The following is a 14,639-nucleotide window of genomic DNA, read 5'->3' as shown; positions in this document are numbered from 1 at the left end:
TGAAAGAGAAATGTAAAAGAGAAACATTCACTATTTTCCTCCTTTATGTTTTTCATTCTCATTATCCAGCTAAGGTCCACAATCCTATTGACTGCTGTCATGCTGTAATAGCTAATAGCTAACATGTTGGCAAGTTGAAAAAAATTAAATAAAAACTTGATTATTTCCAATAACAAGGACTTTTTGTTGTTTTATCAGGTTGTGAAATAGTGTTGCTATTCACAGACAGATAAACATAAAAGCTTTTTCCACAGCAAATTTTTTGAGCAAAATATTTTTACCATATGGACACGGATCTGCTTGGTCTTTGCACCATAAACAAGTGGATTGAGAAATGGAGGGACCAGCAGATAAGTGCTAGAAAAGAGGATGTGAATATAAGGAGGGATGTGAGAACCAAATCTATGTGCAAAGAAGGAGAAGAAACCAAGGGAGTAGAACTGGAGGAAGACACAGATGTGAGCGACACAAGTGTTGAATGCTTTCAACCTGGCCTCCTTCTGAGGCAAACGAAAAACTGTGATGAATATCTCTATGTAGGACAATGTGATTAATACAATGTCAAGTCCGGCAACAGTGAAGGCCACAAACAAACCACAGATTTTGTTGACCCTGATATTTTCTGCAGCCAGTTTCACAACAGCCATATGTTCACAGTAGGAATGAGAGATGACTGTTGTATGGTAAAATTGTAATCGAAGCTTTATCAGTACTAGGCATGGTGTTACAAGAATGGCAGCCCTGAGTATTACCATAGCTGCTATTTGAGTGACTAACTGGTGAGAGAAGATGGCAGCATGTCTGAGCGGATAACAGATGGCTACATAGCGGTCCAGGGCCATGGCCAGGAGGATGCCTGACTCTGTGCACTGAAATGTGTGGATGAGCCACATTTGAAGCAGGCAAGAATCAAAATATATCTCTGTTACATGAAACCAGAAGATTCCAAGCATCTTGGGCACAATGCTTGTGCTGAGTGCAATATCTGTGACTCCTAGCATGCCTAGAAAAATGTACATGGGCTGATGGAGACTGTGTTCTGATATGATAATAATCAAAAGAAAGAAATTTCCAATCAGAGCAATTAGATACATAGCACAAAATGGAATCCCAATCCAGTACTGCACAGATTCTAGGCCTGGGATCCCTATAAGGGTCAACACAGAAGGCATGAAGATTGTAACGTTGGAAATAGACATAATCCTTGAGTCTCCTGATGCGAACCCAAGTTTTTCATTCAGTCCTACTTTCTTTCCATCTTCCTGTTTTTGCCCAAAGTCATCATACTGAGTCTCTCTGATTTATGCAGAAATCTTGGATAATATCATCAGTCTCATTTATGTGTAAAGGGTAAACAAAGGTCAACAGAGAAACATCACTGTTTTTAGGAAAGACATCCATAGACACAGTACCATAGTTCTTGCATCACAATAAAATGTTATGTGCAGATCTGGGCAATGCTTTAAAACCTGAAATATAACTGAATTGGGAAAGAAACTGCTGTATTGACTATTATTTCATTCCAGACCTGTGGGCAGAGAAAATACACTTGTTTATATTGTGTGAAAGTTGCATTTTAATCAGAGTTTAATGACTCTCTCCACATGACATATTTCAGTTAACAGCTTTACTAGTCTCTTTTTCTCTATTGGCTGCTTGCTAAGTCACTTCAGCCGTGTCTGACTCTTTGGAACTGCAAGGACTGTGCCTACCAGGGTCTTCTGTCCACGGGAATCTCCAGGCAAGAATACTGGAGTGGTTTGCCTTGACCTCCTCCAGGGGATCTTCTTGACTCACGGATAGAACCTGCATCTCTTAAGTCCCCTGCATTGGCAGGAGAGTTCTTTACCACTGGACCATCTGGGAAGCATTTTTCCTTCAGTTCAGTTCAGTTCAGTCGCTCAGTTCTGTCCGACTCTGCAACCCCATGAATCACAGCACGCCAGGCCTCCCTGTCCATCACCAACTCCCTTAGTTGTCTCTAAATCAGGCACAGTTGGCTTGGACCAGCAAATACACAATCTCTGATAAGTATATTAGAATGAAAAATTCCCTATTAAAGAGGATAGAGGTAGAAACTCTTGTCATTCAAAGGCATAATATGTTTATCTACCAATCAATGCAATCTGTCTTTATGTAAGATTGGTAGTCCTTTATGAGACTGTGAAGGAAAAGTTGAAGGAAAGGTCATTCAAATCCATGTACATTTAGCAAATTTGGGGAAAAGTTCTTTGTTACATTTTACATTTCTACTAAAATTGTACTATTTTTGCCCATATTTCTAAAAGCTGAGTTACATAAAATTTATCATGTACTTAAAAATTAAAGATTTCAAACCAAAGACTAAAAAAATTCTTTTATATGCAGTATAAGATACCTAGAGGAGAGGGGATCTCTAGGACAAAAGGGAAACTGCAGCAGCAATGTATAGTGGCAAGAAGACTCATTCTTAATGGCTCAGGGGTGTAGGACATGAGCAAAAGTGTAACTTGACTGAAATACAGGCTGTTTCTTGGGTGTAAAATGTCCGTAATGGCCATTAATATGAGAATCATCTAATTGAGGCTCATGTATTCTTCATGAAATAGATAATCTGGAATACTTGGGCTTCCCTGGTAGCTCAGTTGGTAAAAAAATCTGCCTGCAAAGTAGGAGACCTGTATTCGATCAATGGGTTAGGAAAAGTCCCTGGATAAGGGAAAGGCTACCCATTCCAGTATTCTGGCCTGAGAATTTCATAGACTGTGTAGTCCATGGGTTCATAAAGAGTCTGACATGACTGAGTGACTTTCACATAGCTGCCATTAATATGAGAATTGTCTAATTGAGGCTCATGAATTCTTCATGAAATAGATCATCTAGAATACTTAGTGGTTGCTGTGTAATGGGAGCATGAAAATGGGATTCAGCATCTTGTAAGGGGTCACAGCGACCAACCAAATAGTACTTGCAGATGTGAATATTGTAAACTATCAATAATACATCACTTAAAGTACATCTGTTTCAAAAAATTTATAAAACTATTCTTTGACTTCTAATAGGGGGTACAGTTCTCAGAACTTTTTGTGATGATGTTCCTAGTTTATAATCTTCAATTTGTTGTTCAGTCACTAAGTCATCCCTGACTCTTTACAATGCCATGAACTGGAGCACATCAGGCTTTCCTGTCCTTCACTATCTCCCAGAGCTTGCTCAAATTCATGTCCATCGAGTCAGTGATACCATTCAACCATCTCACCCTCTGTCATCCTCTTCTCCTCCTTCTCATCATCAAGATTTTTTCCAATGAGTCAGCTCTCCACATCAGGTGGCTAAAATATTCAAACTTCAGCTTCAGCATCAGTTCTTTCATTGAATATTCAGGTTTGATTTCCTTTATGATTGACTGGTTTGATCTCCTTGCAGTCCAAGGGACTCTCAAGAGTCTTCTCCAACAACACATTTCAAAGGTACTGATTCTTTGACTCTCAGCCTTCTTAATGGTCCAACTCTCACATCCATACATGACTACTGGAAAAGCCATATCTTCGATTAGACGGGCATTTGTTGGCAAAGTGATGTCTCTGCCTTTTAATAAGATGTCTAGGCTTGTCATAAGCTTTCTTCCAAGGAGGCAGTTGTCATTCAATTTCATGGGTGCAGTCACCATCAGCAGTGATCCTGGAGCCCAAGAAAATAAGATCTGTCACTGCTTCCATTGTTTCCCCATATATTTGCCATGAAATGATGGGACCAGATGTCATCATCTTTGTTTATTGAATGTTGAGTTCTAGGCCAATTTTTTCACTCTCTTCTTTCAGCTTAATCAAGAAGCTCTTTAGGCCCTCTTCACTTTCTGCCATTAAGGTGGTATCATCTGCATATCTGAGGGTATTGATATTTCTCCCAGCAATCTTGATTCTAGCTTGTGCTTCATGCAGCCCAGCATTTCACATGATGTACGCTGCATATAAGTTAAAGAAACAAGGTGACAATACACAGAGCTGATGCACTCATTTTCCAATTTTGAACCAGTGCATTACCCCATATCTGGCTCTAAATGTTGTTTTTTGGCCAGCATACAGATTTCTCAGGAGGCAGGTAAGGTGGTCTGGTATTCTCATCTCTTGAAGAATTTCCCACAGTTTGTTGTGATCCACACAGTCAAAGGCTTTAGCGGAATCAATGAAGCAGAGTCGATGCTTTTCTGGAATTCTCTTGCTTTATTCTATGATCCAACAGATGTTGGCAATTTGATCGCTGGTTCCTTTGCCTGCTCTAAATCCAGCTTGTACATTCGGAAGTTTTCACTTCACGTACTGTTCAATCTTAGCTGAAGGATTTTGAGCATTACCTTGCTAGTATGTGAAATGAGCACAGCTGTTCAATAAATTGAACATTCTTTGGCATTGCCTTTCTTTGGGATTGGAATGAAAACTGACTTTTTCCAGTCTTGTGGCTGTTGTGGACAACTCAACAAAAAAAATGTTGCCAAGTTTTCCAAAATTGGGAGTATATTGAGTGCAGAACTTTAATAACATCATCTTTTAGGATTTTAAATAGCTCAGCTGGAATTTCATCACCTCTACTAGCTTTGTTTGTAGCAATGCTTCCTAAGGCCCACTCAACTTCACACTGCAGGTTTCTAGCTCTAGGTGAATGACCTCACCACTGCAGTTATTTGGGTCATTAAGACCTTTTTTTATATTGTTTTTCTGTGTATTCTTGCATGTCTTCTTAATCTCTTCTGCTTCTGCTAGTTCCTTGCCATTTCTATCATTTATTGAGCCCATCTTTGCATGAAGTGTTCACTTGGTAACTCTAATTCTCTTGATGATATCTTTACTCTTTCCCATTCTATTGTTTTCCTCTTTCTTTTCATTTTTCACTTAAGAAAGCTTTCTTATCTCTCCTTGCTATTCTTTGGAACTCTGAATTCAGTTGGTTATGTCTTTCTTTCTGTCCTTTGCCTTTCGCTTCTCTTTTTTTCTCAACTATTTGTAAGGCCTCCTCAGGCAACCATTTTGGCTTCTTGCATTTATTTTTCTCGGGACAGTTCTGGTCAATGCCTCCTATACAATGTTGCGAACCTCTGTCCATAGTTCTTCGGGCACTCTGTCTATGAGATCTAATCCCTTGAATCTATTTGTCACTTCCACTGTATAATCATAAGGGATTTGATTTGGGTCATACCTGAATGGCCTAGTGGTTTTCCCTTACTTTCTTTGAACCTAGATCTCCTAGGGGATTTTTTTTTTTTACCATCTGAGTCACCAGGGAAGACTTTAAGAGTGAAGAGTGAAAAGAGGCCAGTTGTACAGGAGTGGTAAAGTGTTAGTCACTCTGTTATATGACTCTTTGTTACCCTATGGACTGTAGCCTGTCAGGCTCCTCTATCCAAGTAATTCTCCAGGCAAGAATACTGAAGTGGGTAACCATTCCCTTCCCTAGGGGATCTTCCCAACTCAGGGATCAAACCTGGGTCTTCTACATGGCAGGCAGAATTTTCTCCATCTGAGCTACCAGGGAAGCTCAATGTTCAATTGGGCACAAATAAAATTTTCCACTTCTTAGATTACTTTTTTCATTGACACAACCTTATGAGTCCTGATGATACTCTTCTAAGGCAGGGTTTCCTAAAGAAAAGATAAAAGGTGAAATCACTCAGTCGTGTCTGACTCTTTGTGACCACATGTACTGTAGCCTACCAGGTTCCACTGTCATGAGATTTTCCAGGCAAAAGTACTGGAGTGGGTTGCCATTTCCTTTTCCAAGGGATCTTCCAGACCGAAGGATTGAACCTGAGTCTCCTGCATCACAGGCAGAGCCTTTACTATCTGATCCACCAGGGAAACCCCGGGTTTGCTAACCTGGGTGCAGCTGACATGTATTTCAGATCAATTTTTTGTTTTGGGGTAATTTTCTGCATTGTAGAAGGTTTAGCAACATTCCTCTTTCCTAAGCATTGGATGTCAGTAGCTCTTTCTTGTTTTGGCAATGAAAAATATATTCAGGTATCACCAAATATCTCCTGGACGTGAAAGGAATAGTGCATCACCTCAGTTGCTAAACATTGTTGTATAGTTTTATACAGCAGGAAAAAAAACAGTTTTTAATATATAAGAATTGATAGTTTTATGACTTAATCCAAATGTGCAGAATAAATTGCTTATAAAAGGGAATCATCTTTCAATAGAAATTAACCAGATAAAAGAGATGGAGAAGGGCACTCCAAGATAGTTTGTACAAAAATTACAGAAGCTTGTGAGATATGGTGAGGCTGTATATCAATAAACATTTATCATATATAAATCAGTTCATAAGCAGAAATGATGGTTAATATAAGGGATTGAATATCACACTTGAAGTTAGTATTTTAAACCATTTGATTTTTCATTTTGGGGTTGAAGTATAGGTTTCTGTGGAAGGTAAAAAAATATCTGCTGGGAAGTTAATTAATGGCTTGAAAAACGTGGCAACTAAGTGTAAAGGGATCTAGTCACAAACACACTTGTGACAGTGCATAAGTACATCATAAAGTAATGTGGTACAGCAAAAGAATAATACGAATGGAAAATATGTGAAACTCATTGTCTTTATGTAGCAGAAATTAGAGGAGATGAGGTTAAAAGTGTATGGTTTGAGATTTACAGCAATAAATGACAAAAGACAAGCTGAAAGACACTCTGTGTGTTTAGAAAGAGAGTAAAGATATTTCAAAGTCTTGAAATTCATAAGCCTGGGTAAATATACTTCAGTCATCTTATAGCATAAAATCTGAATTATTAGTATTCCTTACAATTCCAATTTTAAATCAAGCCAAATCCCAAGATCTAAAAGATTTAAGGAATCCAGGACTCTAATTCCATACTCTCTACAATCTCAGGAATATTTCCTCTTGAAAGTCTCCACTGATCTCATTCATCCACTGATTTCTGTCTCAAGTCCTCCAGTGAATACAGAGAACTCTTTTTGTTGTCTGAAATAGCTTATCATGTTTTAGGAAAGCTCCAGATGACAATAGGTCTTCTTTATAATGAGCCTTAAATTGCCTCTTTTTAAAATTTTTAAAGTCTCAAATATATTCTCCAACGATACACATTAGCCATAGGTCATGGCTGTCATTTGTCTAGGATCTGAAGCCACTAAACAGAATTTAAATCCTGGATGGTCCTTCTTAGCTTTGCCTGCCTTGCACTCAGTTATGAAATTTTACATTGTCTTAGTTTCTTCATTATAAAGTAATATCATGGATAGAAACAAATTATGATGTGATTGTATTACATGATATAATCCATCTAAATATTTGGAAGGAATCATAAGATTCATTGATCTGTCAATAAATGCCAGCTATTGATCAATGCACATTTATCTTTTCTCACAAATATCTTGAGGTATTAAATGAGTCCTTTATGTGAAAGAGCATTTCTACAGAATTACTTGATGGGTATCTTTTTTCCTGCATCTTTTCCAGTCTGAGCATGTGTAATTTCCTGACCTTTTAACAAACAGGCTTTCCATTCATCTATCAACACAGACATTCTCCAAAAATCTTTCTTTTTTCAAACTTGCTTTACAACTTGTCACCAAGTGTAGCCTTAACTGATTCAAAAATGCTGTGAAAAGCATGGGACACATCTCCCTAGTGATTGAACACTCAACTACTATAAGACTGCATTGCTTTTTTTTTTTTTTTTGCATCCAGGAATTATATTGGATCACATGGCATACACATTCTTTTTGAAACCAAACCTCCAGTTTCCCATAATCAGTGCAGAATCTCTATCCCCAAAGACTTACCAGGGATCATCTGTGATAATACATAGAGAAGCCATAAAGAGAAAATGTTCTGACATTTCAGATAATGAAGGGTGAATGTTTTATACTATAGGATGTACCTGGGGACTGGTTTTCACAAATCTCTGGTGTGTGTTAAATTTCACTGGGGACAAGAATGGAAAAGAAAGCACACTGTCATTCAGAACATACACGATATTTTCTCTAATAGTTGGTTTAGCATCTAAAAATAACTCTCAAACTTCGGTTTCATTTTAGGACTGGGAACCAAAATGAGCCTCTTTTTAAAAATTCCTCAGAGAACACAGTGCTGAAGACCAGACAAAACAAATCAATGACACTTATTTACAAAAATAATGCGACAGTAAAAGTAAATAAAAACAGCTTGAGATATTCAGACTAGTCAGCATAGACATACTGACAGAGAAATAAAATAATATGTTTTTAATATAATTCTATATTTCTTGTTTAAGGTCACTGACTTCTTATTTAGGGTCCTAATAGGTGCTGACTTTGGAACATTCACTTCTGAGCCTCAGTTACAGTCAATTTCTGAGCTTCTTCCATGTAAGAGTTGATTACACAAATCTTTCTGTATCCAAATTATCTCTCTCCAAGTTGTTCCAGTCATGTTCAGAATTATTATGAAAGGATTGTGTATATTTTCACAAATTGGTATCAACTTCCCAGCCTGAAACTGTTATTAATGACAGGTATTTACTAGGTTGAAAGAAGACTTTGTGCCTTCTAAAAGGAGTTTAAGCTTTAATATTATGACAGGAATAAACTTTGTTTCACTGAAGAGTACAAGAGAGAGGCTAACAACCCTGGATTACCTGATGACCTTACTTGAAGTCACACTGGTTTTGTCTTGTGTCATTGGGTCAGGCACCATTCAGTAGTCCTGTTCCTTTTGAATGAAGACTCTCTGACCACATCCTCATATTAAACTGCCATAAACTTATCATCCTCCTAGAGAAAGCAATAGTATAGGATTGAGGGCAGTTATATGAAGGAATCCAGCTCAGCCAGGATCAGGGTATGTGCACATCTTTGCATCTGGTCACTTAGTGATTCATATCAGCAGATTGAAATCAGCCATAGCGAAGGCTTTGTGCCAGAAAAAAATAAAACACAAAACCAGTGCATATCATCAAATAAAAATAAATAAATTTAAATGAAATCTGGCAAATATAAATGTAAAGAGTCTAGACATGCTTATACTTTTTGTGGAATTTTTTGAATAAAGACAGGCATCCTTACCATGCAGAGAGAGAAGGTGACTATGGATAAGATTTATGGCCAGAGATCTGCTTCCTGGTGCAAGAGTAGACTAAGGTACCTAATGCAATAGAATATCATTCAAGAATGAAAGTAAATGAAATTCTTATTTATGCTACAACTCAAATGAATCTTGAGAACATTGTTCTAAGTCAAAGAAACCAGACTCAAAGGCCAAATACTGTTTCATCTCATTTACATAAGATGTCCAGAGATGAGCAATCACAGACACAGAAAGTCAATTAATGTGTGCCATGAAATGGGGTTGGAGAATGGGGAGTGGCTGCTAAGGGGGATGGACTATCTTTATTAGGATGATGAAAATGTATTGGAATCTGATAGTAGTGATGATTGCACAGGTTTTTGGATATGTCAAAAACCAGAGATTAATACTCTCTAAAGAGTGTGCTTTGCCAGTGAGTCAACTGAGGTGGCCAAAGTATTGGAGTTTCAGCTTTAGCATCAGTCCTTCCAGTGAACACCCAGGATTGATCTCCTTTAGAATGGACTGGTTGGATCTCCTTGCAGTCCAAGGGACTCTCAAGAGTCTTCTCCAGCACCACAGTTCAAAAGCATCAATTCTTCAGCGATCAGCTTTCTTCACAGTCCAACTCTCACATCCATACATGACCATGGGAAAAACCATAGCCTTGACTAGATGGACCTTTGTTGGCAAAGTAATGTCTCTGCTTTTTAATATGCTATCCAGCTTGGTAATAACTTTCTTTCCAAGGAGTAAGCGTCTTTTAATTTCATGGTTGCAATCAGCCTCCATAGTGATTTTGGAGCCCCCCAAAAAATGAAGTCTGACACTGTTTCCCCATCTATTTCCCATGAAGTGATGGGACCAGGTGCCATGATCTTAGCTTTCTGAATGTTGAGCTTCAAGCCAACTTTTTCACTCTCCTCTTTCACTTTCATCAAGAGGCTTTTTAGTTCCTCTTCACTTTCTGCCATAATGTTGGTGTCATCTGCATATCTGAGGTTATTGATATTTCTCCTATATGGTACACAAATTATATCTCAATAAATAAAAAAAACTTACTTAGTATGGTATACGCAGACCATACAGGAAAAAATATTAGATATATGCTTTTAAATTTAGGATCTATCAAATAAATGTCGTGACGCGATTTTGTGACCAAAAATGTAGCTTAACTCAGGTGTAATTGTTAAATATTCATTCTGTGGAGAAAGTTTATATAGGAATTCTGACTTTTTATTCAATTTTCTGTAAACCTTAAACTCTCTAAAAGTAAACGATATTAATTGAAACTAATTTAATAGTATAAAAAAATCATCATTGCACAAATAAGAAAACATTAAATGATTAAGTTATTTCAGTTTGGAACAACTTTTCCTCCATATGTCTTCCTTAGGAAACCATTTAAATTATTCTATTGTGAGAATAAATGCTCATTATGAAAATTTGGGTAGAATTTTTTGTGCATTTATTTTCTAAATCCTTCATGCAATATATGTTTATTCATATTTAAAATTTAATATGTATGTGTAGGTCAGGAGTATACAAATAGATTACACATGTGACCTATATAACAAAAGAAGTTACACACAGAAAAAATGAAGGGGTGCTGTGATGCATGCTATGAGAGCTGTTAGGAGATGTAGAGAAAAAATATAAAGAAAATGGCTAAACTTCTTAGAGGAAACATTTAACTAAATTCTAAATGTAGGACAGAAGTCAACTAGGCAAAAAATACCTGTTTTCATACAAAATATCAGGAATAAGATACAAATGTAACAAATACCTTATGTTGAAAATATAATGGTGTTTAAATGAAAACTGCCAGCAAATGAAAGATGAAAAACATAGTATTTTATTTTTCATAAGAGCATATGTAAGACCATAAAAAAGAATAGTTAGTGACTAATGGAGAGAAGATAAATTATTTGAGGATACTTTAGAGATAAATACTAAGATCAGATGGTTGGTTAGGTGTACAATGTGGAATTGTGGCCAATTTCAAAGGTAAATGATGTTTCTGGATTGGTTGACTGAGTGAATAATGGCAGCCATTTCTAAATTGAGATATTTGAAGAACAGTGCTTGATACAAACACATCTTACACTGATGTACAGAATTTGTCAAGAATATTTTAAGAAGCTTCCTTATACAATTTACCCAGATTTATATATATATATATATTTACATTTTGCTCAATTTTGCTTTACCCACTGAACAATTTGATAGATATATGGATAGATATATGATAGACAATTTTTATGAAGTGTTTATGAGTAAATTGGAGACATAGTGTTCCTTTGTTCCTAAATATTTGAATATGCTTCCCTAGGAAAAGGACAGTCTACTGCCTAACTGTAGTATGATAGACAGTATCAGGACATTTAGCACTGAAGTAATATTATAATCTGAGCATTAGTCCATATCTGAGGTTAAAAATAGTCCAAAGACCTATATGTATATTTTTCTTGCCCAAAATTCAATTAAGGATTATACAATGCATTTTATATTCATGTCTCCTTAGACTTCTTCACCCTATAGCAATTCCTCACACTTTTTGCATTTGTCCTTTGCTTTGTTTCATTTTTGAGGATTCACTTACTTAATATTTTAAACTTTATATTAAAGTTTAATAAGTACAGAAATTATACTTTGTACAGCTTAAGTGATTTTCTGCAAAGGAGACATAAATATGTAACAATCCAACTGAGGTTTATAACATTATTCACACCAAGAAGCTTCTTCCTGAATTGGTCATTACATCACCATTTCTGCAAGAAAAGGAAAGGACCTATGTTCAGTATTTTACTCTTTTATGTTTCTTAATTTCTTTACCCAGATACAGTACACGCATCTATGTCACATAGCTGTCATGCCAGATTATGAAAACTGGCTTATGACAGCAAATTAAAAGCAATAAAAATTAAATAGAAAACTAAAGAATTTCAGTAACATGGATTTTTGTAGTTTTATTTATTTATTTTTTTGAAATTTGTTACCATGCACAAAGAGAAAAGCTCGGTTGCATTATTCATAGTAAATTTTTTGAACAGAATATTTTTACCTTATGCATAAGTACGTGCTTAGTGTTTGCACCATAGACAAGTAGATTGAGAAATGGAGGGAACACCAAGTAAATGCTAGAAACGAGGATGTGAATGTAAGGTAAGATGGAGAACCAAACCTATGTCAAAGAAGGAGAAGAAGGCAGGGAGGTAGACTGGGAGGAAGACACCAATATGAGCGATACAAGTATTGAATGCTTTCAACCTTGCCTCTTTCTGGGTCAAAAGAACGTGATAAATAACTGTACATAGGACAAGGTAATGAATGTAAGGCCAAACCCTGCAACAGTGAAGTTCAGTTCAGTCGCTCAGTCGTGTCTGACTCTTTGCAACCCTATGAACTGCAGCATGCCAGTCCTCCCTGTCCATCACCAACTCCCAGAGTTTACCCAAACTCATGTCCATTGAGTAAGTGATGCCATCCAACCATCTCATCCTCTGTCATCCCCTTCTCCTCCTGCCTTCAATCTTTGCCAACATCAGGGTCTTTTCAAATGAGTCAGCTCTTCGCATCAGGTGGCCAAAGTATTGGAGTTTCAGCTTCAACATCAGCCCTACCAATGAACACCCAGAACTGATCTCCTTTAGAATGGACTGGTTGGATCTCCTTGTAGTCCAAAGGACTCTCAAGAGTCTTCTCCAACACCACAGTTTTAAAGCATCAATTCTTCGGCTCTCAGCTTTCTTTACAGCCTAACTCTCACATCCATACATGACCACTGGAAAAACCATACCTTGACTAGATGGACCTTTGTTGGTAAAGTAATGTCTCTGCTTTTTAATATGTAGTCTAGGTTGGTCATAACTTTCCTTCCAAGGAGTAAATGTCTTTTAATTTCATGGCTGCAATCAGCATCTGCAGTGATTTTGGAGCCCCAAAAAGTAAAGTCTGACACTGTTTCCACTGTTTTTCCATCTATTTCCCATGAAATGATGGGACCAGATGCTATGATCTTAGTTTTCTGAATGTTGAGCTTTAAGCCAACTTTTTCCACTCTCCTCTTTCACTTTCATCAAGAGGCTCTAGAGTTCTTCTTCAGTTTCTGCCATAAGGGTGGTGTCATATGCATATCTGAGGTTATTGATATTTCTCCCGGTAATCTTGATTCCAGCTTCGGCTTCTTCCAGCCCAGCGTTTCTCATGATGTACTTTGCATATAAGTTAAATAAGCTGGGTGACAATATATAGCCTTGACGTACTCCTTTTCCTATTTTGAACCAGTCTGTTTTTCCATGTCCAGTTCTAATTGTTTCTTCCTGACCTGCATACAGGTTTCTCAAGAGGCAGGTCAGGTGATCTGGTATTCCCATCTCTTTCAGAATTTTCCACAATTTATTGTGATCCACACAGTCAAAGGCTTTGACATACTCAATAAAGCAGAAATAGATGTTTTTCTGTAACTCTCTTGCAACAGTGAAAGCCACAAATAAACCATAGATTCTGTTGACCTAGACATTTCTTGCAATTGGTTTTACAATGGCCATATGCTCACATTAGGAGTGGGAAATGACTCTTGTACGATAAAATTGTAACTAGAACTTTATCAGTATTAGGCACCAGAGTCTTTTCAGGTATCACTAGTGGTAAATAACCTGCCTGCCAATGTAGGAGATGTAAGAGAAGTGATTCAATCCCTTGGTTGAGAAGATCCCCTGGAGGAGGAAATGGAAACCCACTTCATTATTCCTGCCTGGAGAATCCCATGGACAGAGGAGCCTAGCAGGCTATAGTCCATAGGGTCTCAGAGATGGACACAACTGAAGCGAGTTAGCACACATGTGGACACAAGAATGGTAGCCCTGGGTGGTACCACAGCCTTGAATTTGGGTAACTAAATGGTAGGTGAAGATGGCAATATGTCTCAGTGGATGATGACTTAGTGGTCCAGAGCCATGGCAAGCACTTAGTGGTCCAGAGCCATGCCCACCTCTTTGCACTGTAATGTGTGAATAAACCACCTTTGAGGCAATCAAGAATCAAAATAAATCTGTTACATGAAACCGGAAGATTCCAAGCATCTTGGCACAATGCTGGTATGAAGGGCAATATCTGTGACTCCTAGAATGCTTAGGAAAATGTACATGGTCTCATGGAAACTGTGTTCTCATTTGATAATGATAAACAGCAGGAAATTTCTAATCATAGAAATGAGGTACATGACACAGAATGGAATCCCAATCCAACACTGCACAGACTCTAGGGCTGGGATCCCTATTAGGGTCAATACAGAAGGCATGAAGACTGTGGTGCTAGAAATGGACATAATCTCCTTGGGTCATCTGATGCCAACAAATGTTTCTCAGTTAAAGCTACTACTTCCTTTTCTACCTTTTCTTTTCACCCAAAGTCAACATATTGAGTCTTTCTGATTTTATAGAAATCTGAGATCATATCATCCATCTCATTTATGTATCTAAAGTATGAAAGAACCAGTTCTAATGAGGTGGATGAAACTAGAGCCTATTATACAGAGTGAAGTAAGCCAGAAAGAAAAACACCAATACAGTATACTAATGCATATATATGAAATTTA

The 14,639-nt window shown here is 37.3% G+C and overlaps 1 protein-coding gene and 1 pseudogene across 1 annotated transcript; both read right to left on the bottom strand.

Moving 5' to 3' along the window:
- Positions 1-215: 215 nt before the first annotated feature.
- Positions 216-1,199, bottom strand: LOC129553927 (olfactory receptor 52A1-like). The gene has a single exon (XM_055422607.2). The coding sequence runs from the start codon at positions 1,197-1,199 to the stop codon at positions 216-218; it is 984 nt and encodes a 327-aa protein (XP_055278582.2).
- Positions 1,200-12,071: 10,872 nt separating this feature from the next.
- On the bottom strand, positions 12,072-14,369 carry LOC129553926 (olfactory receptor 52A1-like; annotated as a pseudogene).
- Between the last annotated feature and the right edge of the window lie 270 nt (positions 14,370-14,639).

The sequence above is a fragment of the Moschus berezovskii genome, chromosome 14 (genome assembly GCF_049115385.1).
Source record: "Moschus berezovskii isolate FMDL1 chromosome 14, NW_MosBer_1.0, whole genome shotgun sequence".
In the NCBI taxonomy this organism is placed as follows: Eukaryota; Metazoa; Chordata; class Mammalia; order Artiodactyla; family Moschidae; genus Moschus; species Moschus berezovskii.
Note: the sequence above shows the minus strand (reverse complement) of the source record. Positions and strands in the feature narration are given on the sequence as shown.